We start from the raw sequence: 20,504 nt of genomic DNA on the forward strand, positions 1-20,504 counted from the left end.
TTATTGAATTAATGAATTATATATCAAGCATTTAATCCCTGGCTGAGAGCCCTGGCCTGTTGTTTAGATTATACCTGATATGTTGTTAGGACTCAGGAGACTTGTAAAATATAAAATTTGTTAATTGCAGTTAAGTAAACAGTTAAGTAAAACGAATTAATACATGGATGTTTATTCATGTACTCTCTCTCTCTCTCTCTCTCTCTCTCTCTCTCTCTCTCTCTCTCTCTCTCTCACTCTCTCTCTCACTCTCTCTCTCTCTCACACACACACACACACACACACACACACACACACACTAGCTGCCTGGCATATCATCCCAGGGTGTGATAGTATAAGTATAAGCTGGCGAACAGCAACATGATATGAGGCTGTGAATAAAGCAGCACAATTCTGCTGCCATGCTGAGTTTTAAAAAAGTCTCTTTTTCGTTGCACTTGCAAGCGAATCCTTGGAGTTGATTACCAACAGGTGAGAGATAAATAAAGCTGCATTGCGTAATGGATTTGTCACTGTCGTCATTCAGTCACAGCAGGGATGCAGTGGTGGAAAAAGTACTCACATTTTTTTTCAAATAAAAGTATTAAAATACTCTGTTACAAAAATCCAGAATTCAAAATGTACTTGAGTAAAAGTACAGAAGAAATGTTGGTATCAAAATGTACCTCTACCAAAAGTAGAAAGTTTCCCACTGTATGTTTCCCTTTTCATCACATAATTCACATTGACAGAAATGAGCTGTAGTCAAACATCACAAACGGACGAGGTGGTTGAACCTATACGAAAATACAAGTCCCAGAATGCCTTGCTCTATATTGCTGCTCGCACCACTTTGGGACACTTTCAAGCCACTTCATATACATTGTGCCCGTAACCCACTGCCAATGTTCACAATGTGTTTTTGAACAACATCATCACGGGTAAGTAGGAGCAGTTTTCTTATATATATATTTGTCGCTGTAAGGAGATGAAAAAAAGGCACTTTGCTTATCACTCATAAGCATTTAGCATGCTAACAAGCTACATGGTAGCAGGTTGTCTGTGTATCTGTCACCATGGCAACAGGCAGTGGTGGTGGAAAAAGTACTCACATCTTTTACTTAAGTAAAAGTATCAATACCTCAAAATTGTACTTAAGTGCAGTTCTTGAGTAAATGTACTTAAGTTACTTTACACCACTGCTTTTAACACTTGTAAGATTCTTTCTTCAGATTCATTCTTTCTAAATGGGTCCACGTTTATTTCCTGGTGCAGAGTTTGTGTATATCAGTAGGTGACAGGAAATACATTTGGGCCCATAGCAATGCATTTCCTTTGACTAAGTCTATGTACATGTTTGTTCACTCTGTGTGTGTGTGTGCGTGTGTGTGTGTGTGTGTGTGTGTGTGTGTCTTTCTTTATTTTCCAGGTTCACAGATGTTATGAATAACTATGAGATTGTTCGTCAGATTGGAGAAGGTGCGTTTGGTAAGGCCTTCCTGGTCAGACACAGAGATGGAGGCAGTGATGAGCGGAGTGTGGTCAAGGAGGTCAACCTCAGAAAGGTACACCACTGCAAGAGCTCCTCAACTCGGGTCCTGGAGACTATAGGGCTGTTTGTATTCCTGACCGGTGTTGGTCTCGAGTCTGGTCTCAAGACCACTGTTTCTTTGTAAAAAAATAAAAATAGCAGATCTACAAGCTCACAACGTGGCGCGTCTTGACTAGGATTATATTGCAACTATCCATTCTTTATTTTAGAATTATCATTTTATCGATTACTTTTTAAAATTAATCGAATAATCGAGAAGCGCATTTGTTTGTTAAATATATATACATTATATCAACAAATCAATTATCCACTTAAGCCCTATTACATACTTCGTCACACATACTGTAGTACGCATACTACATCGTGCGAAAACTGTGAAATTAGCAGATCTACAAACTCATCTTTTTTGTGTTTTAATGAATTGCCTAATTAATAATTTGAGCAAATAGTGCATAAAATATTGTACTCATTTCAAAATACTTTTTACTACGTACATGTAGTGTAATGTATTACCCATTCTTTGGAATACATACCATTTATAGTAGCAGTAGTTTGATTATTGATGTTATTATACCCAATTCTGAGTATGTATTGTGTGTATTTGTATGTTACATAAACTTGTAAACAAAACAAAAAAAAAAACATTATTTGGTCATGGACATCACATTCTTCTAGTCTTGCTTTTAACACACCCCCCGTGTTCTCAGTCATGACTCAATCTTATCCCCCGTCCGTCTTGGTCTTGACTTGATCTCGTGGGGATCTCCAGGGACTCATTTAGACCGGGGGATTCCACTAACCACCTGATTGAATGGAAAACAAAACAGTAATTCTTCAAGTTCTGCTGTTCTGTTGAAGAAGTGGATCTAATGCCCAGCACTAACCTCAGCTCCCACTAACATCACTGACACCAACGTACAATAGCATAATTCTACATACTGTACACGCCAACTATTTCAGTGTATGGAAGCCCAAAGGACCAAAACTTTCAAAAGGAATCAATTTCAGGGACCCCTTAATTGGTATAAAAGAGAATTCTAATTAAAGATAAATAATGATAATAATAATTATTATTATTATTATAATAACTTATGATATTTTACTGTAATTATATTTTGCATGTTACATTTTGCATGTTAGATGTCGCCGAGGGAAAAGGAAGCATCGAAGAAAGAGGTGACGCTGCTCTCCAAGATGAAACACCCAAATATTGTTGCCTTCTTCAAGTCATTCCAGGGTTTGTATGCAGTCATAATGGCTCCATGATTGTTTGTGTGTGTGTGTGTGTGTGTGTGTGTGTGTGTGTGTGTGTGTGTGTGTGTGTGTGTGTGTGTGTGTGTGTGTGTGTGTGTGTGTGTGTGTGTGTGTGTGTGTGTGTGTGTGTGTGTGTGTGTGTGTGTGTGTGTGTGTGCACGAATAGACGAATAGCCAATTAATTCTTGTGTGTGTGTGTGTGTGTGTGTGTGTGTGTGTGTGTGTGTGTGTGTGTGCGCGCACGTGCACGTGTATAATGTTTAGAGAGGAGCTGTCTATTCATTGTTATGGAGTACTGTGATGGAGGTGACCTGATGAAGAGAATCAAGACACAACGAGGGGCCCCCTTTACTGAGGAGCAGGTACACACACACACACACACACACACACACACACACACACACACACACACACACACACACACACACACACACACACACACACACACACACACACACACACACACACACAGACTTGAGTGCTTGAGTGTGTCATGCTTGCGCAGATTATTCTGCAGCAACATGGGAGCAGAATTGAGCCACACCTGCAAATGCAATGCAATATCATTGCAATCAATGAGTTTTCATTTTGACATCTGAGAGAGTCTGGCTGAATCAGTTTTAACCCATTAAGACCTGAGTCCGATCCTACAAATGGCTTCTAAATCAGTCGTCAAACTTTTTCGTGCCAAGGACCCCCTAAATGATATGTATTTGGCCCCTACATCTGTAAATGTCTTGTGCCAGGGACCCCCCCCCCCCAGAAGAGAAGATTTGTGTTAAAAAACATTTCAAAATTATTCAAACATTTTCAAACACTTTCAAGATAAAAAAAAAAAAAATCTGAAATACCAGATGTACAAGCTCGCAACGCGGCACCAAGTGACTGTCAGCTTGTATCTGCTATTTTTGAGAATCACTGTTCTAAATCCTATAAAAGTAATCTGAAAAACATATGTTGCTATATATATACAATATATAGCTCAAATCTAAAATGCCACAGATGCTTTCCCGGTTTCAATGGGTTAAAACGCCGGTTTTAATGGGTTAAAACGTCGACCGTGTCTTTCTCTGTTCAGATCTTGGAATGGTTCGTACAGATCTGTCTGGCCCTGAAACACATCCATGACAAGAAGGTTCTCCACAGAGACGTCAAGACACAGGTACCTCATCCTCAGGCATTGGCAGATTTAAGGGGGGGGCAGTAATACACTGTGACAATAGACAAAGACTTTGCTATGTGCCAAGTCTCAGAATAGCTCTGGCCAAAAAGACACACAGAGGTACTGTACGTGTTCACATCCACCACTCTTTGAAGTAGGATCTAAATGGACCTGTAAGGGTATTCACTCATCGTACTCAGTTAAATCCTCAGTGTTAGTTTATCCATTTGTAACTCTCAACAAATTCTTGGCGTTAATTCTTGGCAAGAATTTACATTCTTGGCAAGAGTGTACAAATGCCTGACAGGTCCAGTTGATTACATTTGGTACACTCTCAGTGTTACTGTGTTTTTATTTGTTTCCGCACACTTATTCACATTTCGGTCAACCGGTGACGGCGGTAGCTCAGGAGGTATGGGTGGCCACTTGGGAATCGGAAGGTTCCCCGGTTCAATCTATAGCTCCACCCAGGTTAGTGTCTAAAAGTGTCCTTGAGCAAGACATTGACCCCCTAACCTGCTGATGAGCTTGTTGGTGCCTGCCTTGCATGGTTTCCTCCACCGTCAGTATATGTGAATGTAAAGTACTTTGGATAAAGGCGCTATAAATATTTATCATTTATTATACCATTTAAAATAGCAGAACATCAAGTCAAGTTTGTAGATCTGCTATTTTCATATAATCAATTTGTTGATATGTATATTATTATATAAAAATGTTCTTGATTATTCGATTAATCAAAAAAGTAGTCGAAAAAATAATCGATAGTTGCAGACCTACTAAATACGGTACATCGTTCTAGTTTTGTATTGTGCTGGACGACACACAGACGGTGCATTCATTCGCTTCTGTCTTTCCCACTGGTTCCAGAACATATTCCTGACAGACGGCGGGATGAAAGCCAAGCTGGGGGACTTTGGCATCGCAAGAATGTTGAACAAGTGAGTCAGAGGCATCTCCGCTAACCCTAAACCCCCGCCTCCTGGCAGCTGTTTATCACTATCGGAGCACTTCAAACATGTCATTAAGATTCCACAGACTGTAGACCTGCAGGGTGACACTGCAGCCAGCCTGTATGGCTCAGTACTCTGGCTCGGCTGGGAAAAGGCACATGACCGTGCAAATAATGGGAGGCCTCACAGTTGTCTGTCCTAGCCTGCGGTCACATACTGTGAAACGGGAGACGAGGCTGTGTGGGGAAAAAAAAGATTTGCTTGTCTGTTTATGTGAAAACATTGAAGGTATTTGTTTGCAGTGGTGGAAAGTAGCTAAGTACATTTACTGAATTACTGTATACTTCAGTACAGTTTTGAGGTATTTTGTTTGACTTTACTTTAGTATTTTCGATAATTTTACTTCTATTCCACTACAGAGGCAAATATTGTATTTTTTTACTCCACTACAGTGATTTGAGAACTTATGTTACTAGTTGCTTTATAGATTATAAATCTTTGTATGCAACCATAATGGCCAGGATTATGTTTAACATTAACTACTAACTATTTTATACTTAATTTATTTGAAAATACAATGCCAATCTCACTAGATTGGCTATTTATTTTTTATTTTTTTACTTTGGTACTTTAAATATTTTATGATGCCAATAACTTAAATTTGTAAATACAGGCTTTTTACTTGTAACAGAGTATTTTTATATTGCGGTATTCTTCCACCCCTGTTTGTTGCCTGCAGTTTGCAGTTCATATTACTCTCGATGTTTCGTTGCTGTTGGGGCAGAAACCTTGTTGTGGTGAGTTGTGTTTCCCAGAGCTGGATCCTTGAATGGGCTTGTCGGGCCCAGGCCCAGGGGCCCAAAGGTCAGGGGGCCCACATTTTTTACTTAGGTAAAGGTATACTGCAATGTAGAAATACTCCAGTATTCAAAATGTACTTGAGTAAAAGTACAAAAGTATTGGCATGAAAATGTACTTAAAATAGCGAAAGTAAAAGTACTCATTGTGCAGAATGTCCCGTTTCACAAGTACAAAACGTATTAAAAAATCGTTTGAAAATAGCAGATCTCCAAGCTCGTAGTGAGCTTGTAGATCTGCTATTTTCAAATATACGGCTGAAGTGGTTAGTGTGTTTTGTCATAATAATTAAAATCGGGCCAGATCCGGTCTAAGTAACTACTAACTAAAGTTTTCACATAATTGTAGTGGAGTAAAAGTACAATATTTTCCTCTGAGATGTAGTGGAGTAGAAGTAAAGTATTGAAAATTGTAAATACTGAAGAGAGAAAAAATACTTTACATTTCTGACAACAGTGTACACATTCCCCAGTAATTTGTATTTCTCTTTTTACTGCTATTCTTAGGTCTGTGATTACCTGTATGATTATACATATATATATTTTTTCTCTTCTTTAATTTTTTTAAATATAGAGAGACAATGCAGGGTTAAAATAAAAAATAAAAATGCACCTGTACCATTGTAAACCTTAAATTGAATTCCCTAATAAAAATATTTATATAAAAAAAAGAAAGAAAGTAAAATTCCTCAAAATTGTACTTAAGTACAGTACTTGAGTACATGAACTTACTTTACACCACTGATTTTATGAACAGGCAAAGTAGGAAACTACTTGGGCCTAGGGCAATAAGGGGCACTCAAAGGCTCTTTCAAGACAGTCAGAGCCGAGGGGCCCCATGGGATTTTCTGCTCAGGGTCCCAACAGTCTCAAGAACCGCCTCTGCTCACGAAAGGCAAAATATTTAGTTGCACTGTCCTTTCTGGTTGCCCACAGCCCCTGTGCATTATGTTTACTCTAGATCAGTGGTTCACAAACAGTGTGCTGTGAGACGATACACAAAGTTTAGATTTTATTTTATTTTTTTCTATTTTTATTAGATTGGCTATTTTCACTATGAATACAGGTGTGCCTTGAGATTTTGACTTGGCCATTGGTGTGCCTTGGGCAAAAAAAACCCCGCTGTATGTATGTAGGCTATGTACTGTATGTGTGTATGTATGTATATGCATGTATGTACGTATGTACGTATGTACGTATGTATGTAGGCATGTACTATGTACGTACGTATGTTCAGTGGAGCCCAGAGGCCCATGGACTCTGGATCCAGCCCTGGTGCTACCAGTCACCTCTGTGGCTTGGGTTCCTTCGACACTCAGGGACACAGGTAGATGGTTCAAGAGAGTGGCAACATGTTACAAACCACAGCAGATGGAATTGCTGCCATAACAGAGGCTCTCCCTGAGCGTGTGGAGATGACTGATTTATCCTGTGTGCATCGATTAGATTGATGCACAACAGGTGTTCATTCACTCCCAGCTCAGAATCCAATTAGTTTGGATTCAGGCCCTCCTCGTGTGACTGCTTAAATCAGCCTTCACACACACCACACTCTAGCTGTGTTTTTTTTTTTGGATCATCCGAAAATAGATCTACAAGCTCACAACGTGTCATGATTGTAGATGGAATATTTTGCCTACTTCTGTTTAAACGTTTGAAAGATTTAGACTATTTTCTACATACCCAAGATGGGGATGCCAGCTTGAAAGTGGTTGTGGGTTTTATAAATATTTAACCAATGAAAAGTATTAACAACGGCTTGTGACTAAATAATAACTACATTGGACCCACTGGAACGCAGGTTCCTCTTTCCACTTCCTGAAAAGCAACCGTTTTGGACATACAAGGTTTCCACGTTCCATCGACAAGTTCTAAGTCAGACAGAGAGGAGAGTTTAAACCCCTAAACCCTCTATACCAGTGGTTTTCAACCTTTTTCATGCCAAGGACCCCTAAATTGATATACATTTGGCCGCGGACCCCCATCTGAAAATGTTTTGTGCCATGGACCCCCAAAAGAAAATATTTGAGTTAAAATGTTTGCTTTAAAAATATATATATTCAAACATATATTACACGTTTTCAAGATTTTTCAAAAATAGCTGATCTACAAGCTCATAGTGCGGCACTCGGTGCCGCGCTATGAGCTTGTATATCCGCTATTTTTGAATAGCCAAAGCTAAGTGGTGAAAATGATTGTGACGTTATGTTAACTAATTTCGCTGGGGACCCCACGGTACCGCCCCAAGGACCACTGGTGGTCCGCGGACCACTGGTTGAGAACCACTGCTCTATACTAAACAGACCTGAGTTGGCTCTTGGTCTGCATTCGTTTCCTACGACACCAAAAAATTTTAGATCTTCAATTTCTGGCAAATGTTAACCCCATAATAGGGGGGGCCTAGGGTTCAAGTGGTTGACATTATTAGGCCATTCGCCATGCATGGATTGAAAGCTGACTATGTGCCTTGGGAATGATGATTGTGAATGTGACTTTGCAGCACCATGGAGCTGGCCAGGACATGTGTAGGTACACCGTACTACCTGTCACCAGAGATCTGTGAAAGCAGACCGTACAACAACAAGACGTGAGTATTATAGACAAACAACCACCTTTCAGTTCTCTCTGCCGCACCCGCGGCAGGATATCCTGTTTTGAGGTTTGAAACTTACAGTGCCAAAGCTAAAAATATAACTACAGCGTGTGAGATAACATCAGTGTGTGTCTGCACACTCACTTGATGCGTTTAAATGCACGCTGATGCCACGAACAGGCTTTTCGTGGCTGCAAACAGGCAGCGCTTTGGTGGATTCCGGCAATGAGACGCTTTTACTGCACGTGATTATTAAACAAATAAAACCAAAAAAACACCTGGGTACCGAGGCTGCATGATGATTAACTCACAAGTCAAGGCCGGGGGAATTTCTATGTCTTCTGCTTAAATTCAGGCGCTAAAATTCCCTCCTCCGCATTAAGAAACCCAAAAGATCAACAAAACATTTACAGGCCAAAGTAAATAAAAGCTAATGTTATTGATTAAGAAATGGAAATCAGATAATGACCATTTCTAATATTGCCTTAATCAGGGTAAGGTTGGCATAATTGGGGGGCGGCACTGGCTCAAGAGGTAGAGTGGCTGTCCTGGAACGGGAAGGTTCCCGGTTCGATCCCTGACTCCTCCTGGCCTGTCCTCTGCCATCTGTGTGTGTGAATACAGCACGCAGTGTAAAGCGCTTTGGAGAAAGGAGCTATATAAATGTGCCAGTTACCAATTTCTTAATCCTATTATAATAATATAATAGTATATAATATAAAAGTGTGCAGGTAAACACACTGTTCAGAGAAGAGGATTATTTCTTGTGTTCACTTCCTTCAAGGACAGTGAGTCATAAGAAACGTACCAATATCCCTACGTTGATGTGGTTGACAGTATTCATACAATACTGGCAGTATGGCAAGAATTACTGGCAAGCATATTGCAAAAACAAAAGAAGAAATGACGCAATAGTGTTATAGTAGAGCTCTAGGACCTGGAAGGTTCTGCACTCATGCATTGGAGATGAAGTAAACAGGCAAACAGAAGTGGAGTGATCCATTATCCATATGGGTGTAATTATAACACACTGTTGCTGTCGGGCAGAAACCTCACATCTCCATGTTGTGTCGTACTACAGGAAGTGTCACACAAAACTATCAAAAATAGCCGACCTACATGCTCACAACATGTCGGGGATGTGACGCATTGGGAGCTTGCAGATCTGCTATTTCTACAAGAGCTTGTGACTAAATAATGACTACATTGGATCCAATGAAACACAGGTTCTGTTTTCTAGTTCCTGAAAAGTAACAGTTTTTGACATACAGATACAAGGTTTCCACCCGACAGCGATGACATGCTTTTCATGACGCTAAGGATCGTCTCTGATGGGCGTTCTCCACTTCAATAACTTGCAGGGAGAGTCACACACATACTGTACATGTTCAGTCCCTTTTCAAGCAGACCCACACAGTAAAACCCTGCGTTAAATTAACTCTGAGAGTGGAAATATTGACCCAATGAGCATGCAAGCACTCAGACTTAACATTCAGTTGCATACAGGTGCGTGCCTGCAAACAACCACAAACTCTTTCTTTCTTCCACGTTCTCACACACACACACACACACACACACACACACACACACACACACACACACACACACACACACACACACACACACACACACACACACACACACACACACACACACACACACACACACACACACACACACACACACACACACACACACACACACACACACAACATAAAGATAACAGGGGCTGTCCTTGGCTTGCAGCCACTGCAGTGAGTTTGGACTTCCCATTGTTCTGCTCTGCAGTCTGGCCTCATCTTTTGATACCTCACTGGTTCACTGCCCAGCACGCTCACACATACACATGCATGCACGCACGCCATGCACGCACATACATAAAATGTTGATGTCCTCACAAGTGTAGTTATACAAACGTGTGTGTGTGTGTGTGTGTGTGTGCGTGTGCGTGTCTCCTCTCCACAGGGACGTGTGGTCTCTGGGTTGTGTCCTGTATGAACTGTGCACACTGAGACATCCAGTAAGCAGCCAGCACCACGTCTCTCTCCTCCTCTCACTCACTGCTGGAGCAACACCAGCACCGCTTAACCACGCAAACTCTATATACTTCAACCACTTCATCTCTATATACTAAAACCACTCCATCTCTATATACTAAAACCACTTCATCTCTATATTCTAAAACCACTTCAACTCTATATACTAAAACCACTCCATCTCTATATACTAAAACCACTTCATCTCTATATTCTAAAACCACTTCAACTCTATATACTAAAACCACTTCAACTCTAAAATCTATATACTTCAACCACGTCAACTCTATATACTAAAACCACTTCAACTCTATAATCTATATACTTCAATCACGTCAACTCTATATACTAAAACCACTTCAGCTCTATAATCTATATACTTCAACCACGTCAACTCTAAATACTAAAACCACTTCATCTCTATATACTAAAGCCACTTCATCTCTATATACTAAAACCCAGAACCTTCTATAACCTAAAGCGTTCCAGAACGCCTTAAATTTTGTTGTTTTTGTTTTTGTTTTGTTTAGTTTCGATTATGACCAGAACCACTCCTAAAGCGGGAAGTGTGTCATAAAAAAGTCCTCATAAAAATTTAATAAAACCCCCCGAAGAATTGGAAGTATAATTTCTGAGTTCTGGGTTCCCAAAACTCAGGGATAGTACCACCTCCTGAGCAGGGCCCAGATTAGGTTCTGAAAACCTTATCTGAAACTGAGCCATAGCGTACAGAAACAAATCCAGAACCTGTGAAATATTGTTCACGCCACGGCACAGTTCACTTAGTTCTTGTAGTGGAAAAGAGCCATTTGTTGACCAGAGTCCCCCAATGCTCTGTACAAGGCCCCTTCCTTTTTTCCACATCTTAGCTGAGGCCTCGGTTGGCTCCAGTGCAGCTGAGACACTTCATGCTAACCACTAATGCCGCTTAGTGCTGAGACCTGGCTGTCAGCTTGACTGTTTAGCTTGATTGTTTATCTGGGTGTCACCAGGGTAACATGAGGGTGTCATAGTGTCATTTTTTATGATGTGGGGGAGATAGGGATGATGCATGTGTGTGATGTAGATACTAGTGTTTAATACCCAAATGTGTCAATTGTAAAAGTACATGTTTGACGGTATATAATGACAGCTGATTTTGTGTGTGTGTGTGTGTGTGTGTGTGTGCGTGTCTTCCTCTCTTTGTGTCGTCCCGCCAGTTTGAGAGCAGCAACCTGCGTCAGCTGGTGGGTAGGATCTGCAGGGGGCGCTATAACCCAGTACCCAACCGCTATTCCTATGACCTTCGTATGCTGGTCATGCAGCTCTTCAAGGTCAGCTGGCCTTTTTTCTGTTTTCATTTCAGTTTTTACAGTCCTCACACAACGGGAGTGTGACAAATAAACGATCTGAGAACGCGAATATTTGTATTAATAATGTAATTCTGCCATGTAACTAAAGTTTTAAAGTAATTGTAGAAAGACAATATTTGCCTCTGAGATGTTGTGGAGTAGAAGTATAACGAGTCAAAGAAAATTTAAATATTTAAGTAAAGTAAATGTACCTCAAAACTGTATTTAAGTACAATACTTGAGTAAATGTACTTAGTTACTTTCCACCACTGCACACATCTGTTCAAGGTCAGCCCTCGAGACCGGCCCTCTGTCACCTCAGTGCTCAAACGGTCCTTCTTGGAGAAACGCATCAGTAAACATCTGGACCCACAGGTACACTGTCCATTAAAGTGCATGGAAGTCATTTGTTGTTGTTGTTGTTGTTGTTATAATAAGTGTTGAAGCTGCACTATGTAACATTTCGACCATTACTATGGTCGGAAAGTCTATTGGTATTCATGACCGCACTCATAAACACACATGCAAATGCAAAAGCAATATTCTGATTATTTCAAAGAATATGCAAGAAATGATAATAAGTCAAGTGTGTATGTTGAAAACAAGTTAAGTAATCTATTTTGCGATATTTAAAGGTCTTTTGCTGTCGCAAAAGACCTTTAAATATCTCAAAAGAGATGACTTAACTTGTTTTCAACACACACACACTTGACTTAATATCATGCACAATATTATTGCGCATGTTGATATTGCGATGGCGATACATTTTCTATACTGTGCAGCCCTAGCACTCGGGCGGGTGCTGTGCAAGTGTGTGGCTGGTGTATAATGTGTGTGCGTGTAATTTGTGTGTGTGTGTGTGCATCTAGCTGAGTGCGTGTTAACAGTAGGATATCCTGTGTGTGTGTGTGTGTGTGTGTGGTTTCCTGACTGTGAGCTGTGTTGTTGACTCTGCAGATGATGGAGGAGGAGTTCAGAAGTGTTGCTGTACACAGAAACACACACACGCCTGCAGCCTCGCACGCCCCCACAACCAAACCAGGACCCGTACACAAGCCAGGTGCGCACGCACACACACACACACGCACGCGCACACGCGTGTGCGCGCGCGCGCACACACACACGCACAATAGTTCTCCACTCCCTCTGCCGGTGTCCCGGAGGCCAACAGGGCGAGAGACTGTGTTTGGTAGTCAATTCAAGTCCATTTTATACCTCCTCGGTGCTATTCACATTAACCACATGAACCCTGGTGTCCCCCGAGTGTCCCTATACCTATTTTACAAATGCGTCGCAAATGCGACGCATGGTGAGCTTGTAGATCTGCTATTTTTCAGTGAAGATTAGAGTGAAAACAGGAGGGGGCCTAGTATAGACCCCGGGGGGATAGTATAGGGCAGTGGGAGGCAACAGGCGGCCCGTGGGGCAGAACTGGGCGATCGGCAATAATATCTGGCGAGGCATATTAGTTTGTAAATAATTTACGATATCTAACTGGCAGTCCCGCATAAAGGCTATGATGTCCAAACAGAGAGCCTACCACCACCTGTAGAATGCTTAATATTTGTTTAATCCATTGCTGAGAGTGAAAGACAGGCACGTGAATTGCAGCGACGTACACTATGGTGCTGAACCTCATAGTCTGTGGTGTTTTGGTCGCTACACGGGACAGCACGGCGTTCCACTGGAACATTTTTTTACCCCCCTTAGATTCACGAGCTATGTACCCAAATGGCTACTTTGTATAACAGGTTTACCGGTGGCGGTGAGCGTGCGCGTGCGTGCATGGGACGTAATTAAAATACTGTTCCCCTGGAGAAAAAAATCACAATTACACCACTGCTCAGATTGGGTCGGATGAATGCATATTTCTCTTTCCATTCTTCTTCTATGAATTCACTGTTTTCTCTGTCACATTTCCTATTCGACTTGAAAAGTGTACCGGTACGTGCGAAAAAAAAGGAGAATAAAAGGGTTTCACATGGCTTAAACAAGCGGTTTCTCCCAAAGAGACCTTGACCAATGAACGAGCACCTGTTCTATGAAAGGTCTGTTGTTTATCTCTGTTGGAAAAGGAGGAGTATGTCTGTCTCCAGATAAAATGTTACTTTTTAATTAAGTATATGTCCTCAAGTTCAAGATTGTGGCCGGCACAAAATGATTACACAGGCATTTCTATCTTCACCTGTACCGTTTGATTGATACCACTAAAATCTTATATAGCTATATAGTTATTATCATATATGGCAGTCTGTCCTATGTCCATTATGTTCGGGCTCATCATCTAATGGCTTAGAAAAAGATGCCGACCCCTGGCATAGGGTTTAAGTGGTTAAAATACAACAATAGTGGCGAATATACCGTATATTCACCAGTTGAGCCCTACATACGTTGTACACCAGATAGAGAAAAATCGGATCCTCAAGCTCAGAAACAGTTTCCACAGATCTCAGGTGATTAGGTAAGTTGTTCCAAAGTGTAGGTTAAAAGAGTTCCGCATTGTAGATCTGCTTTTTTATTTAAAATGTTTCTGTTTTAAGTAGGTATGATTTCAAAAGAGGAAACAGTTTTCACAGATCTCAGGTGATTAGGTAAGTTGTTCCAAAGTGTAGGTAAAATACTTCTGCATTGTAGGTCTGCTTTTTTATTTAAAATGTTTCTGTTTTAAGTGTGATTTTAAAAGAGGAAACAGTTTCCACAGATCTCAGGGGATTAGGTAAGTTGTTCCAAAGAAAGTGTAGGTAAAATACTTGCATTGCTATTGTCAAAAAAAGGTTTACTTTGGTACTTTATAGTATATTGTCGCTGTTGGGAGAAAAACTTGTACTTATGTCAAAAACGGTTACTTTTCAGGAAATGGAAAAAATAACCTGTGTTCCAATTTTAGTTATTATTTAGTCAAAAGAGCTTGTTAATGCTTTTCATTGGTTAACATTTATAAAACCCACAGACAGACATAATGAATCACTTAGACTTACAAAAAGCAAAAATAGCCGTTCTAGCTCTGCAAGCCAAGCTTGTAGATCAGCTATTTTTGCTACTTTTGTCTGACACTGACTGTAGAATGACGAAGTAGGGAATTAATAAGAAATAAAACATAAACATTGAATATGGAGATACAAGGTTTTTGCTCAACAGCAATGATATTTTGATGTAAGTACTTTTGTACTTTTACTCATGTCAAACTTTGAATAAAGGTCTTTTGCAGAGTATTTATCTCTACATTCTGGTATTGCTACATTTACTTCCTGTGTTGAAGGTATGTGTCAGAAGCATAGTCAAAAGTGGACACTAGCTCCATCTATTGGTGGAATAATGACACAACGGCACAGCACTCAATCATGTTTGTATTTGCTGTATGCATCAAACGTTCTTCAAGTTATCTCAGCGCAAACATATCTTGGAAGGAACTGTCTGTGGTAACATGAGTCACAGACTAGTCTGTCTCAAAAGAAAAGCTGCTGTCATCGGTAATCACGTCACATCTTGGCTTATGTAATGTTGTGGTGAAAGTCAGAGCCAAGGTTCGAGGCCTGTCTTAAATCACATTGGGAGTGCCTCCTTTTCGCTTTGTCTAGGTGTCAAAATGGTTGAAATAATGTTTTATAACTGTTCCTTCCCCTCTTTCTGGCAGTTGAGCCTTTTTATATGTATTTGTTTAACTTTTTTAACTCGTTTCCTTGTGTTGAGTCCCATTTTGTTGATGCTAGAAACTTTCAATCTTTCACATGTTATTGTTTTCTACATTCATCTTCTGTTTCTTCCAGGTACTGTAGCTATCAAATAATGTTACAATTTGATGTTGTGAGCTTGTAGATCAGCTATTTCGTTTTTTTGTCTCCCCCAACACACGCACACGCACACGCACACAGGCACACATTTCCTTCATTCATCCTGGAGGAAGAGTGGAACAGGCAAAAACATGGACATGACCTTTGTGTGTATCTCACGTGGGAGACCACACTTCCAGGCTACTGTGATATCAGCATTTTCTTTGACAACCTGCCAGTTTCCTGTCATTAACACTGCTCTCTCCTTCACTGTCTGTATGTTCCAGAAAGGATCCCTGGATCCAGAGCTGTGCAGAGGCCCCCCGGACCCCCCGGCAAGAAACTGACCCCTAAACCGGCATGGAAAGCCCCTGTCCGGATCCCCGCTGCTGCACAACATAAAGTAGGACCTGCTGAGCAGTCACAATTATGTTTATGATGTTTGTACAGTGAAATCCTCAGTGTTCATTTATCCACTTGTAACTCAGAGAGTGTACAAATGTAACTTTTGTACACTCTGACTTAAATTAACGCCAGTGGTGGAAAGTCACTAAGTACATTTACTTAAGTACAGTACTTAAGTTCAATTTTGAGGTATTTGTACTTTACTTGAGTATTTCCAATTTCCAATACTTTTACTTCTACTCCACTACATCTCAGAGGCAAATATTGTACTTTTTCTCCACTGCAGTTATTTGACAGTTTTAGTTACTTTGTAGATTTGGATTATTACAAAACATACATTAACCACTTCAGCCCTATATACATTTCGGCCATTTGAAAATAACCAGTCTGCTATTTTCAAAAGATATAGATATTTATACATTTGAAAACTTGTGAAATGGGACATTCTGCACAATGAGTACTTTTACTTTTGGTCCTTTAAGTACATTTTGATACCAATACTTTTGTACTTTTCCTCAAGTACATTTTTAATTCCGGACTTTTACTTGTAACAGAGTATTTCTACATTACAGTATTGATACTATTACTTTTTTTTTTTTTTTTTTTTAATTAAAAGTCGTTTTAGTCGTTCTTGGCAGTGGAGGCTTAAAGGACAAAAGTCGTTTTAGTCGTTCTAGGCAGTGAATGAGTTAAGTTAAAAAAATGTAGTACTTTTTCCACCCCTGATTAACGCTGAGGATTTTGCTGTGTGAGGTGGAATTGAGTCTTTGGCTAGAAATGTGTTCCATGTTGGACTGTTTCCAAGGACCACCTTGAAGTGCTTCAGTGGGTGCAAGTGGCCACATAGCCAGACCCCTGGACTGGAGTGTTTGAAGTGGCCACTTCTCTCTCCGTTGTTTGTTCTTTAAGAAAAAACAGACAGGAAGGAGAGCGCTCGCAAGACCAAAGATGTGTGATGATGATGATGACGGTTCTCTTTGGTAGGGAAGCCAAAAGTTCAACAAAGCGCTCTTCTGGCAAGAATGTTAGAAAGCCTTTATTTTCAATGGCTATTTTTCAATGTAGAAATATTAAAAACAATGCACATTGTAAAACAGGAAACCGGTCGGTTGTGTGCCCCAAACATGCATTGTTTTGAATATTTATACAATGAAATAGCCATCAAAATAAAGTATTTTTGCCTTGGATGTTTCTCTGGTGGTATATGGAATAAGAGATGGTATATGGGTTGAGAATCACTTAGCCGGTCTACCCTTCCCAGGCCAACAGTCATAACGAATAGATTAGGGACAACAAAAATGACTAATATCTTAAATTATACGTTTGTGTATGTTTTATTGTGTCCCAGCTGTTCCATCCGCGACCAGGACCACAGATTGACCCAGCAGTCAGACACGTAGACGGTCAACAGGATCAACGGTAAGGATGTTTCAGGTCATTACAATAAAACGTTTAGGTCATTTGCCTGCGCAATACACAGTAAATGTTAATTCATCCATTTGTAACTTAACTTAAATAAACTTTTTTACTGTGTAATACTATACACACACACACACACACACACACACACACACACACACACACACACACACACACACACACACACACACACACACACTCACTGTGTTGCAGGTGGAACGGCCAGCCAGTCAGCCATCACTACCTACACTACCATGCCCAACTGGACGCCATACAGCGGAGAAATAAGGAGATCCCCCCACCTCCTTCATCTTCATCTCCTCCTCCTTATGTTCCTCTGGCTCCCCAAGCTGCTCAGGAGAGACTCAGAGAGGAGAGACTCAGAGAGGAGAGACTCAGAGAGTGGTTTAAAGACAGGGCTGCTCCTCATGTGGAGCCCTACCAACTGTAAGTGAGAGAACTAATGTACACTGTTCAGAATCAGAATCAACAGTTTTGTCACATCACCCGATTACAGATGGAAAAGAGTGGGTGAAATTTGTTTTAGTGCGACCTCTCAACATTGCAGTTACAGAAGGAGTTAGAATAGGAAAGAGAGAAGAGAAGAGAAGAGAGGAAAGGAACACAACAAATAACAGAAAGTCATACAAAATCAAGAACACAATGTTTTTTGCAATGGATCGGTGGCTCTAAAGAAGGCAGCTTCTCGTGCAGGTGGAAAACATAGCCAGCGAATTGAAATAATTGCAGATAGTGCTGAATAATTTTCATGTTTGTGGCAAAAGTGACATGGATAAATACATGTAAAGCAGAGCATTGAGTAATGGGTATAGTATAAACTCACAGTTTAATGTGCATTGGTTACGTGGCAATACAACATGGCGGCAGGGCTCAGTACTTGTTCTGCAGTCTGATAGTTTCCAGGTGAAAACTGTTGAGAAGTTTGGTGATATGGCTTCTGATACTCTGGTATCAGTTGCTTGGCCGTGGTCGCAGCAGTAGTGTGAACAGATTGTGGCTGGGGTGGTGAGTGTCCTTGATGATACGTTCGGCCTTGATTAGACACCGTTCCTCATGCGTATCCGCAACTGCGATGCGCTGTGCTGTCGGCACCAGCCTCTGTATGGAATTGTGGTCGAGGGCAGTGCAGTGGCCTGCCTCGGTGTTAACTCTGAGAAGTGAACAACTGTACACTCTCAGTGTTACAAATGGATAAATGAACACTGAGGATTTTGCTGTGTATGTTGAGTCTATGCAGACAGCAAGGTAGACAAAGCGCAACCTCAATCTTTGCTTCACATACTGTACATTAGTCACGTCAGCAATGATAATCACTACAAAAATGTACTGTAAATATAACTTACATGTACACTAAAATGAAAATGACTTAAGGGCCGTCCTCTCCAAGAACAGTAACAATAACGATAACCATAATGATAATGATGCATTCACACAGATGAACAATAAAGTTCTGAAAACATGTTGCACGTGAGTGATGTGATGTGTTTAACATGACTCCCTGTAATTAAATGACATTTTGATAGGCTGGCAGTGTTTTTGTTAATCAACGAATCGCAAAGTGATCCCAACTATATTGTTCACCACTGTTCTTTTAATTATATATTTATGTATAGTTATGGTTGAAGTTATCATTCTTGCCCTTTAGAGCTTGTATCTCTAAACCCCCGTCTGTGTTCCTCTCCGTGTGCCTGTCATGTCAGGGTGGCTGCAGCTCGTAATGACTACCTCCAGAGGAGGCAGGAGGCCAACCAGTACAAGCTGAGGGCTGAGAAACAGCTGGTAAGATGACAAAACATTGCCATTTTACACCTTATTACATGCTACACTTTAAACTAGGAGAAAGGTAAAAAAAGAAGGATGAGGCATCCTGGTGTGCTAATATACAGAAACTGTACAAAGAAAATTGTCCTCTTACATAGGCCCACTGTCATTTGCATTTTAGGCATACTAAGCCACTTTCACTATTTTATCAAATAACAAATCAATATATTTTTTTTTACAGTATCTCGCTGTTGAATCTGTGAGCCTGTGTGTCTGTTTTTTTCCCGGGGAAAATCTCGCAAGCCACAGGACCAATCAGCTCCAAATTCCTTGTGCACTCCAAGTAGGCCAAGTAGAAAGTAAATCCCTGAATATTTCTCAGATGACTGATCAGTGACGTCACGTCATATGCTGGCCACATGACATCCTGAGATCCAAATGAAAGCCACGCCCGTTAAATCCTGTCGTTTTTTAACCACTTCAACCCTACAGTATCATCCTTATTCTGGGCATGTCCAAACATTCAGCAAAAATAGGCAAACATTTATTTGATCAAGCTCACAACACGGGAGCTTGTAGATCAGCAGTTTTTGGCAAAAAATTTGGAGTAGAGGCAAAAAAAAGTGGACCATGTACTAACAGACCCCTGGGGGACTCCGGTCAACGAAGTATATAGAGTCCAAGTGGTTAATAGAATGGTTAGTTGCCTATGAGTGGCTGGTATAGTACTGTATACAGTACATGCCATTCATATTTACTGTCACAGGACTAAGCTTTGGGCTTTTCCTCCGTGACGTCCAGGGTCTGCGTCCATCTACTGCTGATGCTGAGCGCTACAGGAAGCCCGTCAGCGCGGAGCAGGAAGCGGTCCGAGCCGCGCAGCCACACCCACCTCAGGACAGGAAGAAGGGAGGTCAGCAGGTACGAGAGAAGATGGTTTTATATTTACTTGAATTGAATTTGATTTGAACTGATTATGGGTTATAATGAATGCTCCACTTCACTGGGTTCAATGTCGATTGTCCTGCTGCTACTGTCAAATGATTAATTAACATGGCACTCTGTGTGTGTGCGTGTGTGTGCGTGTGTGTGTGTGTGTGTGTGTGTGTGTGCGTGTGCGTGTGTGTGTGTGTGTAGGAGTACCTGCGTCAGCTGGAGCTCATCAGACAGCAGTATTATGAGGAAATGAGAGGACTAAGGAGGAGAGCTGAGGCTGAGGTACGCACAACAACCACCATGAACCCTTTAAAAAAAAAAGATGATATGGTTCATTCCAATCCCCAAAATAAATAAAGATATCAAATAAATGTAGTTAAGTAGAATTAAGTACCAGAAAGCACAAACATACACGCAAAGATCGGTATTTGAAAAGGAAACTTTATGTGAGTGGTTGGGGCGAGCGCATGCCACA

General features: G+C 40.8%; 1 protein-coding gene across 1 annotated transcript in view; it reads left to right on the plus strand.

The window, feature by feature from the left end:
• Positions 1 to 1,421: 1,421 nt before the first annotated feature.
• The window catches only part of LOC308106234 (serine/threonine-protein kinase Nek5), a gene marked incomplete at its 5' end in the record, with an annotated part of 30,736 nt that continues 11,653 nt past the window's right edge, over positions 1,422 to 20,504 (plus strand). Inside the window, 16 exons of the mRNA XM_080457290.1 lie at positions 1,422 to 1,544; positions 2,672 to 2,768; positions 3,050 to 3,147; positions 3,864 to 3,947; positions 4,818 to 4,888; positions 8,258 to 8,344; positions 10,316 to 10,370; positions 11,586 to 11,699; positions 12,006 to 12,092; positions 12,675 to 12,777; positions 15,775 to 15,890; positions 17,241 to 17,311; positions 17,525 to 17,758; positions 19,033 to 19,111; positions 19,895 to 20,014; positions 20,231 to 20,311. Of these exons, the coding sequence (XP_080313416.1) occupies positions 1,422 to 1,544; positions 2,672 to 2,768; positions 3,050 to 3,147; positions 3,864 to 3,947; positions 4,818 to 4,888; positions 8,258 to 8,344; positions 10,316 to 10,370; positions 11,586 to 11,699; positions 12,006 to 12,092; positions 12,675 to 12,777; positions 15,775 to 15,890; positions 17,241 to 17,311; positions 17,525 to 17,758; positions 19,033 to 19,111; positions 19,895 to 20,014; positions 20,231 to 20,311 (1,620 nt within the window). The remainder of the gene's footprint in view (positions 1,545 to 2,671; positions 2,769 to 3,049; positions 3,148 to 3,863; positions 3,948 to 4,817; positions 4,889 to 8,257; positions 8,345 to 10,315; positions 10,371 to 11,585; positions 11,700 to 12,005; positions 12,093 to 12,674; positions 12,778 to 15,774; positions 15,891 to 17,240; positions 17,312 to 17,524; positions 17,759 to 19,032; positions 19,112 to 19,894; positions 20,015 to 20,230; positions 20,312 to 20,504) is intronic.

Source organism: Gymnoscopelus braueri, assembly GCF_963280865.1.
Source record: "Gymnoscopelus braueri genome assembly, chromosome: 18".
Taxonomy (NCBI): Eukaryota; Metazoa; Chordata; class Actinopteri; order Myctophiformes; family Myctophidae; genus Gymnoscopelus; species Gymnoscopelus braueri.